The sequence below is a fragment of the Bombina bombina genome, chromosome 7, assembly GCF_027579735.1.
Source record: "Bombina bombina isolate aBomBom1 chromosome 7, aBomBom1.pri, whole genome shotgun sequence".
NCBI classification, from domain to species: domain Eukaryota; kingdom Metazoa; phylum Chordata; class Amphibia; order Anura; family Bombinatoridae; genus Bombina; species Bombina bombina.
Window position 1 is genome coordinate 305,842,163 of NC_069505.1, and position 22,424 is coordinate 305,864,586.

Below are 22,424 nucleotides of genomic sequence, written 5' to 3' on the forward strand. Positions count from 1 at the left end.
CCTTATCTCAGTTCTTTTGATAGACTTGCATTTTAGCCAATCAGTGCTGACTCTTAAGTAACTCCACGGGAGTGAGAACAATGTTATCTATATGGCACATATGAACTAGCACTGTCAAAAATGCATGGCCCCTGCAGACTTCTTCTTACCAGTTGTATTCATCTAATAAAAGATCAGACGCATGGCCCCTGCAGATCCCCTTCTTGCCAATTGTCTTCACCCAATAAGAGATCAGACACATGGCCCAATCAGACCACTTCCAGTTGTGTTCATCTAATAAAGAATCAGACCCATGGCCCATGCAGACCACTTCTTGCCAATTGTTTTCACCCAATAAGAGATCAGACACATGGCCCATGCAGACCATTTCTTCCAGTTGTGTTCCCCAATAAGAGATCAGACGCATGGCCCATGCAGACCACTTCTAGTTGTATTCATCTAATAAGAAATCAGATGCATGGCCTATGCAGACCACTTCTTGCCAATAGTATTCACCCAATAAAAGATCAGACGCATTGCCCATCCAGACCACTTCTTCCAGTTGTATTCACCCAATAAGAGATCAGATGCATGGCTATTGCAGACCACTTCTTCTAGTTGTATTAATCTTATAAGAGATCAGACACATGGCCCATGAAGACCACTTTCTCCAGTTGTATTCACCCAATAAGAGCTCAGACGCATGGCCCATGTAGACCACTTCTTCCAGTTGTATTCCCCCAATAAGAGATCAGACGCATGGCCCTTGCAGGCCACTTCTTCTAGTTGTATTCATCTAATAAGAGATCAGACACATGGCCCTTGCAGACCACTTCTTCTAGTTGTATTCATCCAATAAGAGATCAGACGCATGGCCCTTGCAGGTCACTTCTTCAAGTTGTATTCATCTAATAAGAGATCATACGCATGGCCCTTGCAGGCCACTTCTTCTAGTTGTATTCATCTAATAAGAGATCAGACGCATGGCCCTTGCAGGCCACTTCTTCTAGTTGTATCCATTTAATAAGACATCAGACGCATGGCCTTTGCAGACCACTTCTTGCCAATAGTATTCACCCAATAAGAGATCAGACGCATGGCCCTTGCCGACCCCTTCTTTTAGTTGTATTCATCCAATAAGAGATCAGACACATGGCCCTTGCAGACCACTTCTTCTAGTTGTGTTCATCCAATAAGAGATCAGACGCATGGCCCATGCAGACCACTTCTTCCAGTTGTGTTCATCTAATAAAAGATCAGACGCATGGCCCATGCAGACTACTTCTTGCAAATTCTATTCACCCAATAAGAGATCAGACACATGGCCCATGCAGACCACTCCTTCCAGTTGTGTTCCCCAATAAGAGATCAAACGCATGGCCCTTGCAGACCACTTCTCCTAATTGTATTCATCTAATAAGAAATCAGATGTATGGCCCTTGCAGACCACTTCTTGCCAATAGTATTCACCCAATAAGAGATCAGAAGCATGGCCCTTGCAGACCACCTCTTCTAGTTGTATTCATCTAATAAGAGATCACCCTTGCAGATCACTTCTTCTAGCTGTATTCATCCAATAAGAGATCAGAAGCATGACCCTTGCAGACCACTTCTTACCAGTTATATACCCTAATAATAGATCAGATGTACAGCCCGTGCAGACCACTTCTTGACAGCTGTATTCCCCAATAGCAGAACTGATACTTGGCCCCTGCAGACCACTTCTTACCGGTTGTATTCCCCCAATAAGAGATCAGATACATGACCCATGTACCCCTTTATCACAGCCATATACCCAAATATGACTATGAATTACATTGATGGTTAATGCCTTCAATTTTTTTTGTCGCGTATGCAAGAGTGAAAGGGCCCTATATGAAGATTTATCACTTGTGTTTTAATAAAAAATATGGCGTTTGAAATTCCATAGAAGTTAAGATAAGGTTAGCGTTGGATTATCAGAATTTTGCTGTATTTTGAATACATTTGATTAGCATAATTTCAGAAGTAACATTTCAATATTCTGATGATTGGGTTATTATTTATTATGTGCTCATTATAGTTTACACATATTTACTAACCATTTGACATTAAAACAGGAGATTAGAATCACACCAAATAAGGGTGACCAATAGGAAGATGACACATTCATGTAGTGGATGATGTGGCAGCTAACTATTGGTTGTCTATGAAAATAGCTCAAAAGCCAATTTATTAGATATATAATATTTAGATGTTTAAAGCTAGTAAAATGCTATTCAGGTACAAGTATGCTACATAGAAAAAAAAATGCTATCTAGGCATACAGGTGACAAATACAGTGACATTGCTAAGAAAGTTGGCCCAAAGGTTCAAAGTGATTTCTGATTTGGCCAAGCTGATCTGTGCTGTTGACTATTATGTAATTCATCTGCAAACAATACTAACAATAACTTACTTTGTTCCAACATTAACACGTCAACTCCCTATAATCAACACAATTGGCCTGGGTGCCAAAATCCACAAATGTTACCTTTGGGAACTTCAGTATTGTACGGCGTAAATGTAATTATTGCTTTTATTGTTTCTACAATTAAAGGGACATTAAGCGCATGGGGCATATCTATCAAGCTCTGTATGGAGCTTGAAGTCTCGTGTGGTCTAAAGACCACTGCTCCAGAACCTGTTCTGAGGAGGCGGACAGAGATGGCCTCAATTCAACCCGATCGAATACGATTGGGTTAATTGACACCCCCTGCTAGTGGCCGATTGGCCGCAAATCTGCAGGGGGCGGCGTTGCACCAGCAGTTCACAAGAGCGTATTGCTCTCCACATTTAGCGAGGTCTGTCGGACATGATCCGCAATGTAAATAGGTCCTCATGAGTCAGATACAGAATATATTTTCAAACAACTTTCCAATTTGCTTCTATTATCAATTTTGCTTCATTCTCTTGGTTTACTTTATTGAAGGAGCAGCAATGCACCACTGGGAGCTAGCTGAACACATTGGTAAGCCAATGACAAGTGGCATATATGTGCAGCCACCAATCAACAGCTAGCTCCCAGCTTCTAAGCCTACCTAGATATCCTTTTCAACAAAGTATAGAAAAGAAAAAAAGCAAATTGGATAATAGAAGTAAATAAAAAAAAAAATGATTTAAAGGGACAGCCTACACCAGAATTTGTATTGTTTTAAAAGATAGATAATCCCTTTATTACCCATTCCCCAGTTTTGCAAAACCAACACTGTTATATTAATTTACTTTTTACCTCTGTGTTTACCATGTATCTAAGCATCTTCTGACAGCCCCCTGATCACATGACTATTAATTTATTATCTATTGACTTGCATTTTAGCTGTGTTGTGCAGAACCCACGGGCGTTAGCACAATGTTATCTATATGGCTCACATGAACTAGCAGTCTCATGTTGTGAAAAGGTAATAAAAAAGCAGGTAATAAGAGGCTGTCTGTAGTGGCTTAGAAACAGGCATAAATTTAGAGGTTTCAATGTTATAAAGTATATTAATCTAACAATGTTGGTTGTGCAAAGCTGGGGAATGGGTAGTAAAGACGTTATCTATCTTAAACAATTTTAGCGTTGACTGGTCCTTTAACCTTGTATGCTCTATCTGAATCATGAAAGCAAAATTTGGAGTTTCATGTCCCATTAAAGGACGTTCACAATTCTTGTACTGATTCAGGAATTGTTGCAGGTTCATATAAGCGATACATTAGATAAGTGTTGTGGTCATTCTGGGGGCTACGCAGCAGCATCAGGAAGCTAACTTCATACTGATGTAATCCAAAATATGTCGTATCAGCCGCCTGGGTGAAATGTTTCTATCTCATGAAGGGTCTTTAAAGTCATTATTTATATGCACAGAATATCAGCAATAAACACTACAAAATAAATGTTGTAAAGGCATTTAGATCTCATTTTATTAGCAAAATGTGCATTGTTGTGCAGTGCAATGACATATCCATTGAGAAAGTTTATCTTACATCTCCTGCTGTGACCAATTACAGATATAAATGCATACATCAAACAACCACAGTGTATCATGTTGCAGGGTAATTTTCTAGAACCTGCAGATGGCATTCTAGCCTTTCTGGAAAAGTGGGGAACACCATTTTCCAAAGTTAAATTATGGGAAAATCTAGCAAATTATATAATGGAAGTGCATGACAAATAGTTTTTTTGTTTTTTTTTACTGTGCATAACCACTTTGTGCTAGATTACAAGTGGAGCGCAATTGACAGCTCAGGGTGCATTTTTGTTTGCAAGACCTCATGAAAAGAATAACACATAATCTGGCATTACAAGTCGATGGGTAAATAGTTTAACCGAAGCATCTTAACTTGGCTGAATCATTTTTACAAGGCTCCATGCTTTTAATGGATAGATCATGGAATGTTTTTTGAGCTCGTATTATAGTGGTGAGTTTAAAGGGACAGTCTACTTGAAAATGTTTATTGTTTAAAAAGATAAATAATCCCTTTATTACCCATTCCCCAGTTTTGCAAAATCAACACTGTTATATTAATACACATTTTACCTCTGTGATTCCCTTGTATCTAAGCTTCTGCAGGCTGCCCCCTTATCTCAGTTCTTTTAACAAACTTGCATTTTAGCTACATAGTGTTTACTCATAAATAACTCCACGGGAGTGAGAATAATGTTTTCTAAAACACATAAACTAGCACTGACTAACTGTGAAATAATGTCAAAATGCACAGAGATAAGAGGCAGCCTTCAAGGGCTTAGAAATTAGTATATGGACCTACCTAGGTTTAACTTTTCACAAAGAATACCAAGTAAACAAAGCAAATTTGATGGTAAATTGGAAATTTGTTTAAAATTACATGCCCTATCTGAAGCATGAAAGTTTAATTTTGACTAGACTGTCCCTTTAAATTTTTGGCTCAAGTGGAATCCAAAATACCTCTGAAGAGCTGAAGTAAACTATTATTAGTAATAGTATAGCACAGAAGAAGAGGAAGAACTTCACTACTTGCGCTCCATAATCTCAGCCCTCCCTCCCTTGAGCGATATCCGACATGATGCTAGCCGGCTTTAGACTATCGCTTGAAAGATAAAAAATGAGTGATAAATATGAGTGCAAAATGAAAAACTCCTTTGATTGGTCTTGAGCGGTGTTACAGCAAAATAGCTCTAATATTACTGCGTTCCACTTGTAAGCCAGGCCTTTTTTGGGGACAGGCATTTTAAAGGGATACTAAACCAAAAATGTTTCTTTCATGATTCAGATAGAGCATGCAATTTTAAGCAACTTTCTAATTTACTCTTATTATCAATTTTCTTCGTTCTCTTGGTATCTTTATTTGAAAAAGCAGGAATGTAAAGTTTAGAAGCCGGCCCATTTTAGGTCCAGCACCTGGGTTGCACTTGTTGATTGGATGGCTAAATGTAACCACCAATCAGCAAGCACTATCCAGGGTGCTGAACCAAAAATAGGCCGGCTCCAAAGCTTTCATTCCTGCTTTTTCAAATAAAGATACCAATAGAACGAAGAAAATTTGATAATAGGAGTAAATCAGAAAGTTGCTAAAAATTCCATGCTCTGTCCAAATCATGAAAGAAAAAAAACATAATTTATGTAAGAACTTACCTGATAAATTCATTTCTTTCATATTAACAAGAGTCCATGAGCTAGTGACGTATGGGATATACATTCCTACCAGGAGGGGCAAAGTTTCCCAAACCTTAAAATGCCTATAAATACACCCCTCACCACACCCACAAATCAGTTTAACGAATAGCCAAGAAGTGGGGTGATAAGAAAAAAAGTGCGAAGCATATAAAATAAGGAATTGGAATAATTGTGCTTTATACAAAAAAATCATAACCACCCCAAAAAAGGGTGGGCCTCATGGACTCTTGTTAATATGAAAGAAATGAATTTATCAGGTAAGTTCTTACATAAATTATGTTTTCTTTCATGTAATTAACAAGAGTCCATGAGCTAGTGACGTATGGGATAATGACTACCCAAGATGTGGATCTTTCCACACAAGAGTCACTAGAGAGGGAGGGATAAAATAAAGACAGCCAATTCCTGCTGAAAATAATCCACACCCAAAATAAAGTTTAACAAAAAACATAAGCAGAAGATTCAAACTGAAACCGCTGCCTGAAGAACTTTTCTACCAAAAACTGCTTCAGAAGAAGAAAATACATCAAAATGGTAGAATTTAGTAAAAGTATGCAAAGAGGACCAAGTTGCTGCTTTGCAGATCTGGTCAACCGAAGCTTCATTCCTAAACGCCCAGGAAGTAGAAACTGACCTAGTAGAATGAGCTGTAATTCTCTGAGGCGGAATTTTACCCGACTCAACATAGGCAAGATGATTTAAAGATTTCAACCAAGATGCCAAAGAAATGACAGAAGCTTTCTGGCCTTTCCTAGAACCGGAAAAGATAAGAAATAGACTAGAAGTCTTACAGAAAGATTTCGTAGCTTCAACATAATATTTCAAAGCTCTAACAACATCCAAAGAATGCAACGATTTCTCCTTAGAATTCTTAGGATTAGGACATAATGAAGGAACCACAATTTCTCTACTAATGTTGTTGGAATTCACAACTTTAGGTAAAATTCAAAAGAAGTTCGCAACACCGCCTTATCCTGATGAAGAATCAGAAAAGGAGACTCATAAGAAAGAGCAGATAATTCAGAAACTCTTCTGGCAGAAGAGATGGCCAAAAGGAACAAAACTTTCCAAGAAAGTAATTAATATCCAATGAATGCATAGGTTCAAATGGAGGAGCTTGAAGAGCCCCCAGAACCAAATTCAAACTCCAAGGAGGAGAAATTGACTTAATGACAGGCTTTATACAAACCAAAGCTTGTACAAAACAATGAATATCAGGAAGAATAGCAATCTTTCTGTGAAAAAGAACAGAAAGAGCAGAGATTTGACCTTTCAAGGAACTTGCGGACAAACCCTTATCTAAACCATCCTGAAGAAATTGTAATATTCTCGGTATTCTAAAAGAATGCCAAGAAAAATGATAAGAAAGACACCAAGAAATATAAGTCTTCCAGACTCTATAATATATCTCTCTGGATACAGATGTACAAGTCTGTAACATAGTATTAATCACAGAGTCAGAGAAACCTCTTTGACCAAGAATCAAGCGTTCAATCTCCATACCTTTAAATTTAAGGATTTCAGATCCTGATGGAAAAAAGGACCTTGAGACAAAAGGTCTGGTCTTAACGGAAGAGTCCACGGTTGGCAAGAGGCCATCCGGACAAGATCCGCATACCAAAACCTGTGAGGCCATGCCGGAGCTACCAGCAGAACAAACGAGCATTCCTTCAGAATCTTGGAGATTACTCTTGGAAGAAGAACTAGAGGCGGAAAGATATAGGCAGGATGATACTTCCAAGGAAGTGAAAATGCATCCACTGCCTCTGCCTGAGGATCCCGGGATCTGGACAGATACCTGGGAAGTTTCTTGTTTAGATGAGAAGCCATCAGAACTATTTCTGGAAGTTCCCACATTTGAACAATCTGAAGAAATACCTCTGGGTGAAGAGACCATTCGCCCGGATGCAACGTTTGGCGACTGAGATAATCCGCTTTCCAATTGTCCATACCTGGGATATAAACCGCAGAGATTAGACAGGAGCTGGATTCCGCCCAAACCAAAAATCGAGATACTTCTTTCATAGCCAGAGGACTGTGAGTCCCTCCTTGATGATTGATGTATGCCACAGTTGTGACAATGTCTTATCTGAAAACAATGAACAACTCTCTCTTCAGAAGAGGCCAAGACTGAAGAGCTCTGAAAATTGCACGGGGTTCCAAAATATTGATCGGAAATCTCACCTCCTGAGATTCCCAAACCCCTTGTGCCGTCAGATACCCCCACACAGCTCCCCAACCTGTAAGACTCATATCTGTTGAGATTATAGTCCAGGTCGGAAGAACAAAGAAGCCCCCTGAACTAAACGATGGTGATCTGTCCACCATGTCAGAGAGTGTCGTAAAATCGGTTTAAAGATATTAATTGAGATATCTTTGAGTAATCCCTGCACCATTGGTTCAGCATACAGAGCTGAAGAGGTCGCATGTGAAAACGAGCAAAGGAGATCGCATCTGATGCGGCAGTCCTAAGATCCAACATTTCCATGCATAAGGCTACCAAAGGGAATGATTGTGACTGAAGGTTTTGACAAGCTGATATCAATGTTAAACTTCTCTTGTCTGACAAGGACAGAGTCATAGACACTGAATATATCTAGAAACCTAAAAAGGTTACCCTTGTCTGAGGAATCAATAAACTGATTGGTAAATTGATCCTCCAACCATGAACTTGAAGAAACAACACAAGTCGATTCGTATGAGATTCTTCGAAAATGAGAAGACTGAGCAAGTACCAAGATATCGTCCAAATAAGGAAATACCAAAACCCTGTTCTCTGATTACAGAAAGAAGGGCACCGAGAACCTTTGAAAAAAATTCTTGGAACTGAGGCTAGGCCAAATAGTAGAGCCACAAAACTGGTAATGCTTGTCTAAAAAGAGAATCTCAGACACTAAAAGTGATCTGGATGAATCGGAATATGCAGATACACATCCTGTAAATCTATTGTAGACATATAATGCCCTTGCTAAACAAAAGGCAGGATAGTCCTACAGTAACCATCTTGAATGTTGGTATCCTAACATAACGATTCAATAATGATAGATCCAGAACTGGTCTGAAGGAATTGACCTTCTTTGGTACAATGAAGAGATAAAATAAAACCCCAGCCCCTGTTCCAGAACTGGAACTGGCATAAATACTCCAGCCAACTCTAGATCTGAAACACATTTCAGAAATGCTGAGCCTTGCTGTGTTAACTGGGACACGGGAAAGAAAAGAATCTCTTAGCAGGAGGCCTTAACTTGAAGCCAATTCTGTACCTTTCTGAAACAATGTTTCTGAAACCAGAGATTAAGAACGGAATTGATCCAAATTTCTTTGAAGAAAACGTAATCTGCCCCATACCAGCTGAGCTGGAATAAGGGCCGCACCTTCATAGGTACTTAGGAGCTGGCTATAGGTTTCTATAAGGCTCGGATATATTCCAAACTGGAAACAGTTTCCAAACTGATACCGCTCCTGAGGATGAAGGATCAGGCTTTTGTTCCTTGTTGTGAGGAAAGGAACGAAATGAATATTTACCCTGGAAAGAAAAGGAAAGCAAAGTTGACTTAGAAGACATGTCAGCATTCCAAGTTTTAATCCATAAAGCTTTTCTAGCTAAAATAGCTAGAGACATATACCTGACATCAACTCTAATGATATCAAAAGATGGTATCACCAACAAAATTATTAGCATGTTATAGAATAATAATAATGCTATAAAATTATGATCTGTTACTTGTTGCGCTAAAGCTTCTAACCAAAAAGTTGAAGCTGCAGCAACATCCGCTAAAAATATAGCAGGTCTAAGAAGATTACCTGAACATAAGTAAGCTTTTCTTAGAAAGGATTCAATTTTCCTATCTAAAGGATCCTTAAATGAAGTACTATCTGCCATAGGAATAGTAGTACATTAGCAGGAGTAGAGACAGCCCCATAACCTTAGGGATTTTTGTCCCAAAAAACTCTAATCTGTCAGATGGCACAGGATATAATTTGCTTAAACGTCTAGAAGGAGTAAATAAATTACCCAAATTATTCCATTCCCTGGAAATTACTTCAGAAATAGCATCAGGGAGATAAAACACTTCTGGAATAACTACAGGAGATTTAAAAACCTTATTTAAACGTTTACATTTAGTATCAAGAGGACCAGAATCCTCTATATCTAATGCAAATAATACTTCTTTAAGTAAAGAACGAATAAATTCCATCTTGAACAAATACAAAGATTTATCAGCATCAACCTCTGAGACAGAAACCTCTGAACCAGAAGAACCATTATCAGTATCAGAATGATGATGTTCATTTAAAAATTCATCTGAAAAAAAGAGAAGTTTTAAAAGACTTTTATGTATACTAGAAGGAGAAATAACAGACATAGCCTTCTTAATGGATTTAAAATAAATAAAATCTCTTATGTTATCAGGAACACTCTGAAAATTAGATGTTGACGGAACAGCAACAGGTAATGTAACAGTACTAAAGGAAATTTTATCTGCATTAATAAGTTTGACATGACATGCAATACAAATAACAGCTGGAGAAACAGATACCAAAAGTTTATAGCAGACTTAGCTTGGTAGCTCCAGCACTGTGCAGTGATTTTCCTGTAGTAACTTCTGACTCAGTTGCAACGTGGAACATCTTGCAATATGTAAAAGAAAAAAACAACATATAAAGCAAAATTGATCAAATTCCTTAAATGACAGTTTCAGGAATGGGAAAAAAATGCCAGTGAACAAGCTTCTAGCAACCAGAAGCAATAAATAATGAGACTTAAATAATGTGGAGACAAAAATGACGCCCATATTTTTTAGCGCCAAAAAAGACGCCCACATTATTTGGCGCCTAAATGCTTTTGGCGCCAAAAATGACGCCACATCCGGAACGCCGACATTTTTGGCGCAAAATAACGTCAAAGAATGACGCAACTTCCGGCGACACGTATGACGCCGGAAACGGAAATAGAATTTTTGCGCCAAAAAAAGTCCGCGCCAAGAATGACGCAATAAAATGAAGCATTTTCAGCCCCCGCGAGCCTAACAGCCCACAGGGAAAAAGTCAAATTTTAAGGTAAAATATGTTAAATTAAAATGCATTATCCCAAATATGAAACTGACGGTCTGAAAATAAGGAAAGTTGAACATTCTGAGTCAGGGCAAATAAATGTTTGAATACATATATTTAGAACTTTTATAAACAAAGTGCCCAACCATAGCTAGGAGTGTCACAGAAAATAAGACTTACTTACCCCAGGACACTCATCTACATATAGCAGATAGCCAAACCAGTACTGAAACGAGAATCAGCAGAGGTAATGGTATATATAAGAGTATATCGTCGATCTGAAAAGGGAGGTAAGAGATGAATCTCTACGACCGATAACAGAGAACCTATGAAATAGACCCCGTAGAAGGAGATCACTGCATTCAAATAGGCAATACTCTCCTCACATCCCTCTGACATTCACTGCACGCTGAGAGGAAAACCGGGCTCCAACTTGCTGCGGAGCGCATATCAACGTAGAATCTAGCACAAACTTACTTCACCACCTCCATCGGAGGCAAAGTTTGTAAAACTGATTTGTGGGTGTGGTGAGGGGTGTATTTATAGGCATTTTAAGGTTTGGGAAACTTTGCCCCTCCTGGTAGGAATGTATATCCCATACGTCACTAGCTCATGGACTCTTGTTAATTACATGAAAGAAATTGGGTTTAGTGTCCCTTTAAGCAAAACGTCAATTTAATCCATTGACTATGAGAGAAAACTGTAATCTTCGTTGGCATCCAAGAGCCTTTGTGATTTCAGTAGAGATATATTGTCACTATACATATCACTTCAGAAAATCCACAGCTGCAGTGGCACTGACTGGACTGCATTTATATTTCAGGTGCCTCAAGAACAAATGCATTAAATGCTTCCAGACTTTTCAGCCATCTTGTGCCTATGTGTTACCACATAAACGTCACCTGAGATCACCTCTTACACGTGGATATATTGAGGCCAGCTCACAAACACATAGCTGCTGATGGAGATCTTATATGTTCCCTAGTACAGGGTCTGTTTGGCAGATTGGTAAGGCAAATGTATAGAACGTAGAATGTAAGATGGTCCTTGTTTAACCCCTGCGAATCATTTAAATACATAGCCATCAATGTGCTCATGTGGCACTACAAATGAGTATACAACTGGTAATCCAATCAGAAGCAAGCATACATGTGTATGCTCCAGTTATTGACTTAACTTAATCTGGAGCAAAATGGGGTGTTAAAGAGGTGCAATGTTGACTGTGTGTTTAACCAGAGAAAGAGAAAGAAAAAATGTTTTAAAAGGACCACTGAACCCACATTTTTTTATTTGATAGATGCAATTTTAAGCAACTTTCTAATTTACTCCTATTATCAAATTTTCTTCGTTCTCTTGCTATCTTTATTTGAAAAAGAAGGCATCTAAGCTAAGGAGCCAGACAATTTTTGGTTCACTACCTGGACAGCATTTGCTTATTGGTGGGTGAATGTATTCACCAATCAGCAAGAACAACCCAGGTTGTTCACAAAAAATGAGCCAGCATCTAAAATTACATTCTTGCTTTTCAAATAAAGATACCAAGAGAATGAAGAAAATTTTATAATAGGAGTAAATTAGAAAGTTGCTTAAAATTGCCTGCTCTATCTGAATCACGAAAGAAAAAATGTGGGTTCAGTGTCCCTTTAAAGACAAAATGCTCTAACTGTTGGACTGTTGGAAACATTTGATACTCTTTTTTTTGTTAGACAGCAAAAAAAAAAAAGAGGAGTATTCAATGTTTCGACTAGAACGTGCCATTAATAAAAAAATTAAAACAATAGCAACATAACAATAGCCAAACAATCTTATAAAGTAATGATAATTGAAATCATGTCCTTTGCTTTATAACTAATTTATTTCTGCTTTGTACACTATTAATATCCTAGACTCTTTAGGCCCCATGTATTTAAAAGGCAGGCGGACAGCTTCTCAATTCTCGAAGCTGTCAGCCCGCCTATGCTGCATACGGGCAGCGGATCTATTGATCCGCTGGCCCGTATGTATCATTACACACTCCGATGAGTGTGTAATGCCTGCCCCTTCATTTGTGCTAGTCGCGACCAATTGCGCGAGTGTAGGGACTGTCAATCACCGAGAGCGAGCTAATGACTGCTGCTTCTTACATTGTGGGAAACAGACTCGCATGTGCGAACCTGCCCCGCAAGGGCTCTGGAGCAGCTCTCGCTGCTTCATACAAGGGGCCCTTTGTGTCTATAGAACCCCTAATACTATAAGTCAGCTCTTCCTTACCCGTTCATCACAGTAATCATAATCAAAACATGATATAATGACTCAGTAGCAGTGGCCCCTTCATTCCTTTCTCTTCAGGGAGACCATAAACATTAAAATATTGGTTTAAAAGGGACATGAACCGCAAACTGTTCCTTTCATGGTTCACACAGAGTGAAAAAATTGTAAAGACTTTACAATATATCAAATTTACTTTGCCCTTGTGGTATCTTTATTTGAAAAGCTGTTTGGTAGGTTTAGGAAAGTGTAGGTGTCTGAAGCGCTTATATGGTAAAATACTTTTACCAATGTTATACATTTGCCAGAACAGTAGATGGCAAAAGTGTTTGCTGCAATACAGCACTACAGACACATGCATGCTACCTAGGTATCCTCTTCAACAAAGAATACTATAAGAACAAAGCAAATTTGATAATAGAAGTAAATTGGAGACTTTAAAAAAATGGTATGCTCTATATGAATCATGAAAGATAAAATTGGGACTTAATGTCCCTTTAATACAGGTCCCCACAAAGCTATGAATCAAGGCTGGAGTATGGTACTGGCGGGAAGCACACGTGCCCAAGAAAAACCATTGTCATGAACCAAGCCCAGGAAATGTATAGGATTTAAAGATGCAGAGATTTTATTCAGTTCTCTCAAAGCAAACACCAATTGACAGCCATCATTTATAGCTGCAGTGAATTAAATAGCCCCTATACACATATTTGTCTATCAAACATACAACAAAGACTCCTGGTTCTTTAGTAAATCAGCTTTGTGTGCATAACATAAGAATTAAAGGGACATACAACCCAAAATGCTCCTTTCATGATTCAGATAGAACATACAATTTTAAACAACTTTCCAATTTATTTCTATCATCAAATTTTCTTTGTTTTCTTGTTATCCTTTGTTGAAAAGCAGGAAGGTAAGTTTAGGAGTGTGCACATGTCTTCAGTACTATATGGCAGCAGTTTTGCAACAATGTTATACATTAGAAGAGCACTAGATGACAGCACTATCTCCTGTCATGTAGTGCCCCAGATATGTGCACACAACCTATCTAGATATCTTTTCAACAAAGAATAACAGCAGAACAAAGTAAATTTGATAGCATAAGTGATTTAGAATTAATATATATATATATATATATATATATATATATATATATATATATATATATATATATATATATATATATATATATATATATATATATTCTCTATCTGAATCACAAAAGAAAGATTTTGGGTTTCATGTCCCATTAAGAGACTTTTTTCTCATAGAAAATTTCTTTATATTTGTAGTGAACATAGACCATATAACAATGTTTTTTTCATGCATAGCCTTTATCTTTAAAGGGACAGTAAAGTCAAAATTAAACTTTCATGCTTCAGATAGAGCATGCAATTTTAAACAACTTTCCAATTTAATTCCGTTATCAAATTTGCTTTGTTCTCTTGGTATCTTTTATTGAAGAGTAAACTTAGGTAGGCTCATAAGAGCTCAGGAGTGTGTACGTGTCTTTAGTACTCTATGGCAGCAGAATTTTGAAACATTTTTTTTAGCTTTGTTATACAATGTTTCAAAACTCTGCTGCCATAGACGTGCGCATTCCTATGCTCTTATGAGCCTACCTAGTTTTGCTCTTCAATAAAAGATACCAAGAGAACAAAGAATATTTGATAACAGAAATACATTGGAAAGTTATTTAATATTGCATGCTCTATCTAAATCATGAAAGTTTAATTTTGACTTTACTGTCCCTTTAATTGTCCTTTATTTAACTAAATACTACTATTCATTCTAACCCTTTGACTGCCAGATAAGAGTTTAAATTTACTAAATATATCACAGAAAGATGTTATTTTTCACATAAACACACACTTGCATTTGTACTGTAAAATATCATCACACTGCAGCATATTGATATTAACTAAATGCCACATAATGTCATTTGTGCATATTATTACTAATATATAAACACCACCTGTAATATGGCACAATAGTTTCAGCACACTGTGAAGTTCAGTACAACTGATAAATATATCAGCATAAGAAACACAAGTTTGTTTCTACACCGTTGTCCACCAAACACTGCAGCTACACATAAGAATTAGTACAAATCTGTAACTCAATAAAAAAAACATCATTTAATTGTCACAAGGAACAGCCTAAATTCAACTGTAATGCAAACTAACCAGCTAAACTCTTTATTCCAAAATAACTTTTTTGTGATGTTTACAGTTTTCAAAACTATTATTTATTTTTAAGTCAGTATTAGATAATAACTACTAGCAGTTACTAATACAATACAAAACAATGAAGAATAAAGATATATATATATATATATCTAAGATTATAGCTCCGGCAGCAGTTATTTAAATGCCCACAACTTTTTTCTCGGTGTGTGCCCAGGGCACATCTGGTTAAAGGGACAGTAATCTACTTTTATGATTCAGACAGAGCATGTCATTTTAAACAACTTTCCAATTTACTTATCAAATTTGCTTCATTCTCTTGATATCCTCTGTTGAAGAGTATACTTAGAGTATACTTAGGTAGACAGTTAGCTGATTGGTGGCTATACACATGTCTCTTTTGCTCATCCCATGTGTTTAGCAAGTTCCCAGTAGTGCCATGCTGGTCCTGAGCCTACCTAGGTAAGCTCTTCAACCAAAGATATCAAGAGAATGAAGCAAATCTGATCATAGAAGTAAATATAAAAGTTGTTTGCTCTGTCTGAAATAGTTTAATTTTGACTTTACTGTCCATTTAATTTTTTTTGCATCCAACTACAAATATAAAGTAGTGGATTGTAATATTTTATTATATTGTATTATTATTATTATAGTGTCAGAAAGAAGCACCCATAGGCAGCTGCTTGCTGAACCTGATGACATCTCTATATACACAATACATTACACACTGCTATATATTCTGTATTTACATTTAGCATTATATTTGTTAATATAAGTTCCATGCACATCATTCCATATTGCCCTTCATTGTGATATTGAGCTGTGTGACAGGAGATGTGCTGCTGCAGGTCACATAAACCATATGCTGTTATCTCCAGCACTAAACAGGCTGCAGCAGAACACAAGGGGTTAAGTAAGTCCCCATGTAGCAAGCGCAGGGTCAGGGCATGTGCCAGGTGTCACTGACCTGTATTTCAGTGGTTGACTTTTCAGTTCGTAATAGGTTTTGGGCTCTTCGTGATATTCCTCTCCAACGTCAAAGTCAGCAACTATCCCAGATTCGGTCTGCATGTCTCCGGCAGTGTGACAGCTCCTCTCCCGCGGGGCAGTGTGACAGCTCTTCCCGGACACTGTGTGACAACTCTCCCCGGTCACTGTCAGGCACTGGAGCTTCTCGTCCTTGTCTGGAGTTTTTGTTTTTTATCCCAATACTTATGACAGCTCAGTCCTCCCGGATGTTGTCGCAGCTCTGCCACCTAGTGGCACAAAGCGGCATAGCGCGGCTCAGTGTTCCATGGTACAGGGTGAAAGTGACGTTTTATTTGTACATTAAATATTATATTAGTTTTTGTCACAATGTGTATTCTAATATGATTTAATATATCTGTTTAAATTATTTTGCTGCTTTGTGTATTTTAAAAGTGAGTATTTTTCCCCACATATTTGTTTAAAAGGACATTATGTAACAATGTGTATAATACAAAAATACATATTTCCCTTAAAGGGACATTAAACACTAAATAAATCCTAAATAGAATGATGCATTCAAAGAGAAGTTTAGTCTGAGAAAAACATGTCAATGTATTTTTTAAAGTTTCATTAGTTGTTTGAATGTTGACAAAATAAGAGAGAACTTTTAGTGTCTATAAAACAATGGGAGCAGTCATGTTGTAACTTAGGTTACCTTCTCTGCTGTGGCCAATTAGGGACAGTTATAAATAGGTCACTAGAGTGTGCAGCCAATGGCTGTGTGGAATATAACAGTGTTCTGCACTTCCACTTTTAAATTCTAAAGCTCAGAAATGCAGAATAGAATTACATGTATAGGGTTCAAAATAAATAATGAAAGTATATTTCAGAGGTTTTTTTTATTTATATATATATATATATATATATATATATATATATATATATATATATATATATATATATATATACACACAGTTTATCATTTTATATTACCATCTCAAGGTGTTTAATGTCCCTTTAAATATTATTTCTGTTTATAGGTACATTATTTTTTGCTATCATATATGCTCTAAAAGTGACTTATTTTTTCCATAAAACATTTGTTTAAAAGGACATTATTTATGTAACAATGTGTATTATAAAAATACATAGTTCCCTTAAAGGGACATGAAACCCAAATTTTTTCTTTTATGATTCAGAAAGAGCAGGCAATTTTAAACAACTTTCTAATGTACTTCTTTTATCTAATTTGCTTTATTCTCTTGATATACTGTGCTGAAAAGCATATCTAGATATGCTCAGTAGCTTCTGATTGGTTGCTGTACATAGATGCCTCATATGATTGGCTCACCCATGTGCATTGCTATTTCTTCAACAAAGGATATCTAAATAATGAAGCAAACTAGATAATAGAAGTAAATTGGAATGTTGTTTAAAATTGTATTCTCTACTTGAATCATGAAAGAAATGTTTTGGGTTTAGTGTCCCTTTAAATATTATATCTGTTTAAAGGTACATTATTTTTTGTTATACATATTCTAAGTGTCTTATTTTTTTTTATTCAGATTTTCTTTATTTTTTCTTTATACAGTGTATTCTAAAAATGACCTATTTTTTCATCAAATATTTGTTTAAAAGGACTTTAAGCTTTTGAATTAGGATTTAATAGAATGTTTAAAAGAACTTAATTTGTGTTATTCCTTACATTTGTTTGAAAACAATACAAGTGGTACGATTAACAAAAAAAATAAAAATAATTAAGATTTATGAAAAAAACGACATTTAGCCACCAATCAGCTCTTTCTAAATCATGAAAGAAACAAATTTGGGTTTCATGTGCATTTAAGGACAAATCTGATATGTACATCAATGCATTTTAATTTTGAATAGAAGCATTTTAACTGCAAACATATATTAGCAAAACATGTTTACACAGAAAGCTGTCACTGTTTTCACTGAAAGCATTTACAGTCCACATATACATATAACTAGATGTGCGCAACGCACCAACGTTTATAAACAGTGTGCTTGCTCATGAAGCCATCTAAGCTTTGTATCGCATCAGCAATGACTTTGTTTATATGATACAAGACAAACTGTTAGCTCTATGAGCAGACACCGTTTAAAATGCTGGTGCCTGTTGCATATCTAGATATACTTTATGTGCATGTGCACTAGACATGTGCACAGCGGAAAAATTTGTTTCGGTTAGTTTCTATCCGATTTGGATGTTTTCGAATTTCGTTTCGGATCAATTCTAATTTGGATACATTTGAATGTATTCGTTTCGGATTCATCCGGATTTGAATAAATTCGGATGTATTCGGATGTATTCATTTCGGATTTGATTCGGAAATTCGTAAGTTAGGTATGTGTTATGTTGATTCAGACGGTTCCAAGTTACACAAATGGAATTATTTCACTGTTCTATCTCACTAAATCTTACTAAATTTAATTTTTATACTGAATTGTGATTAGTCCATGGCCATTCAAATGTAACTAATAAATCCGAACTAATTCGGATTTATTCATTACAAATGCATTCGGATTAGTTTAGTTTCGTTGCTAGGGTAATTTGGAAATTGGAATCGATTCGAATCTCAGAATTTGGCGAATTCGTCTGAATTTCATTTCGGAACGAAACTAAACGCACATTAAAAGCTTTCACTGAAAACATTGATAGCTATTAGTAACATAATTTTTGTTTACATGTGTATTCGAAAAAATGCTTGGATTTAAAACTGAAATTCATTGATGTACTCCAGTTTTGGCTGCTATGTCCAATTTAATGTTTCTTTAAAGGGACAGTATACATACATTTTCATATAATTGCATGTAATAGATACTACTATAAAAAAGAATATGCACAGATACTGAAAAATAAAATATAAAACCTTTTAAAAACTTACTTAGAAGCTCCCAATTTAGCACTGTTGATGAGGTTAGGCTGGGACACCCAGTGAAAGGGGCTGCAAAAGCAAAAAGAGCAGACAATCCCCCCTTCCCTGGATATGAAAAGACCCATTATACAAACAGGAGAATGCGGGAATTTGTAGACATCAGCAGGGGCGGAACTACCATTGGTGCAGCAGGTGCAGTGGCACCAGGGCCCAAGGTCTTGGGGGGGGCCCCGGCCCACAGCAGTCAGTCTATAAATAGGGTTGTGCAGAAGGTGTATAATCCTAATACATGTGAGCCTTTTATTAGTGCAGGTTGCAGGTGTAGTTACTTATTTATCTATTCTCAAAATCATTATACAGATTTACCTTTTAGGGGGGCAAAAAGTTTTTTGCACCAGGGCCCTCTATTGAGTAGGTCCGCTAATGGACCTCAGTATACATCTGAAACTTTGGGGCTTGGTCAGGAGTCTGAAAATCAGCACAATGCTATTTAAAAATAAGCAAAACTATACATTATTACAAAAACACTTCCATATGGGCTATGTAAATGGATAATTTACAAAATATTTATGCAAAGAAAACTCTAGTGTGCAATGGCCCTTTAAAGGGATATGAATGTCTTAAATTAAACTTTAATGGGTCAGAAAGAGCAGGGTTTTCAAACCTGACCTCATGCCTCCCTAACAGGCCAGATATTCAGGATATCTGAACTGAAGCACAGGTGAAATAATCAGCTGATTAGTAAACATTGTTGTTAACCTGCTGTCACCCAAGGTAATCCTGAAAATCTGTTAGGGAGGCCTGCGGACAGGTCTGAAAACCCCTGTTAGAGCATGCGATTTTAATATACATTTTTCAAATATGCTATGCTATTCAACAAATGTTGATATCATTTGTTGAATAGCATACCTAGGTAGGCTCAGGAAGATCATGAAAAAAGTGCAGATAACATAGTAAAACTAAAAAAAATTATTACAGATCACATGGTCACTTTCCACTAGTAATGATTTGAGAATTGTTCATATCAGCCAGTGAACAACCTGTCCCAAGTGAATTGTGGGCAAACATCGACTTGCTGTTATATTTTAAAAATCTGTTTAACTTTCAATTTTTTTTTCCAGTTAAAAATCGATTTCTAACATGTTTGAATAGTGCTCTGAAATGAAAGCAATTGTTTGAGTAGAATGTCTCTTTAAATGGATATTCTAGTGTAAACATAAATAAAGCTAATTGGCCTTTGAATCACATTGTTTTTCTTTTTTTAAACAAGTTTGTAATATATTTCTCTTAAAATAGGCTCTTTTTTATTTCTATTTATTTTGCGTTCTCCACCTTCTGCAAACCTGCAGCAGCAACCTCAGCGCAGACCTCTCAGCAGTCCCTATTTAAGAGGGACAGTCACTAATTCGGAACTCTGTCCTGCAGTTCCTCTGATACAGCTATATCTCCTGATTTGCAGCATTTCCCTTAGCCCTGCACATAGACTTTGGAGTGCAGGAAGTTTTGTGGGAACCCACTATTCTTCCTTCCTAGTTGGGGCCCTTCGTCTTTTGAGGCTTTCTGATTCTACAGATGGACTTAACAAAGAGACAATGCTATTGAGGAATACCTGGTAGAGACTGGTGGAGTTGTGGATACAACCCGGCAATGGTCTCCAGTTGTGGTCAGGTATCATTCTCGTTGTCTTTCGTGTGCCTCTCTTGTGGTACATTTTGCCCCCGATTTTGATGCTAGGCATTAAACATATCACAAGTACTTGGCTCTTCATTTGTGTTAACCACTAGTACCGTTTTTTTTTTTGGAGTAGACAGCTACTTTTTGTGTTGTGGGGCCTCTATGTATGTATTTAATTAAAGTGATGGTAAATTCCCTATAATGACAAAGCTATTTTCTAAAGCTTTCATTACAAATAAACCTTGTGTACTCTTATTTCATTACTAAACAATGTTTAAGACAGAGTAAATCCGCTTTTCTTTCATGTAATTAGCAAGAGTCCATGAGCTAGTGACGTATGGGATATACATTCCTACCAGGAGGGGCAAAGTTTCCCAAACCTCAAAATGCCTATAAATACACCCCTCACCACACCCACAAATCAGTTTTACAAACTTTGCCTCCTATGGAGGTGGTGAAGTAAGTTTGTGCTAGATTCTACGTTGATATGCGCTCCGCAGCAGGTTGGAGCCCGGTTTTCCTCTCAGCGTGCAGTGAATGTCCGAGGGATGTGAGGAGAGTATTGCCTATTTGAATTCAATGATCTCCTTCTACGGGGTCTATTTCATAGGTTCTCTGTTATCGGTCGTAGAGATTCATCTCTTACCTCCCTTTTCAGATCGACGATATACTCTTATATATACCATTACCTCTACTGATTCTCGTTTCAGTACTGGTTTGGCTTTCTACTACATGTAGATGAGTGTCCTGGGGTAAGTAAATCTTATTTTCTGTGACACTCTAAGCTATGGTTGGGCACTTTTTTATAAAGTTCTAAATATATGTATTCAAACATTTATTTGCCTTGACTCAGGATTTTCAACATTCCTTATTTCAGACAGTCAGTTTCATATTTGGGATAATGCATATGAATAAATCATTTTTTTCTTACCTTAAAAATTTGACTTTTTCCCTGTGGGCTGTTAGGCTCGCGGGGGCTGAAAATGCTTCATTTTATTGCGTCATCCTTGGCGCAGACTTTTTTGGCGCATTTTTTTTTCTGTTTCCGGCGTCATACGTGTCGCCGGAAGTTGCGTCATTTTTGACGTTCTTTTGCGCCAAAAGTGTCGGCGTTCCGGATGTGGCGTCATTTTTGGCGCCAAAAGCATTTAGGCGCCAAATAATGTGGGAGTCATTTTTGGCGCTAAAAAAATATGGGCGTCACTATTGTCTCCACATTATTTAAGTCTCATTTTTTATTGCTTCTGGTTGCTAGAAGCTTGTTCACTGGCATTTTTTTCCCATTCCTGAAACTGTCATTTAAGGAATTTGATCAATTTTGCTTTATATGTTGTTTTTTCTATTACATATTGCAAGATGTCCCACGTTGAAACTGAGTCAGAAGATACTTCTGGAAAATTGCTGCCTGGGGCTGGAGCTACCAAAGCTAAGTGTATCTGCTATAAACTTATGGTATCTGTTCCTCCAGCTGTTGTTTGTACTGTTTTGTCATGACAAACTTGTTAATGCAGATAATATTTCCTTTAGTACTGTTACATTACCTGTTGCTGTTCTGTCAACATCTAATACTCAGAGTGTTCCTGATAACATAAGAGATTTTGTTTCTAAATCCATTAAGAAGGCTATGTCTGTTATTCCTCCTTCTAGTAAACGTAAAAAGTCTTAAAACTTCTCATTTTTCAGATGAATTTTTAAATGAACATCATCATTCTGATTCTGATAATGGTTCTTCTGGTTCAGAGGATTCTGTCTCAGAGGTT

General features: G+C 36.9%; 1 protein-coding gene across 6 annotated transcripts in view; it reads right to left on the bottom strand.

The window, feature by feature from the left end:
- Nucleotides 1–16,362, bottom strand: part of MITF (melanocyte inducing transcription factor) — a 449,993-nt gene extending 433,631 nt beyond the window's left edge. For all 6 annotated transcript variants that reach the window (XM_053720911.1, XM_053720905.1, XM_053720910.1 and 3 more), the window contains exon 1: nucleotides 16,089–16,362. In XM_053720911.1, the coding sequence (XP_053576886.1) occupies nucleotides 16,089–16,192 (104 nt within the window). In that variant the 5' untranslated portion in view covers nucleotides 16,193–16,362. The remainder of the gene's footprint in view (nucleotides 1–16,088) is intronic.
- Between the last annotated feature and the right edge of the window lie 6,062 nt (nucleotides 16,363–22,424).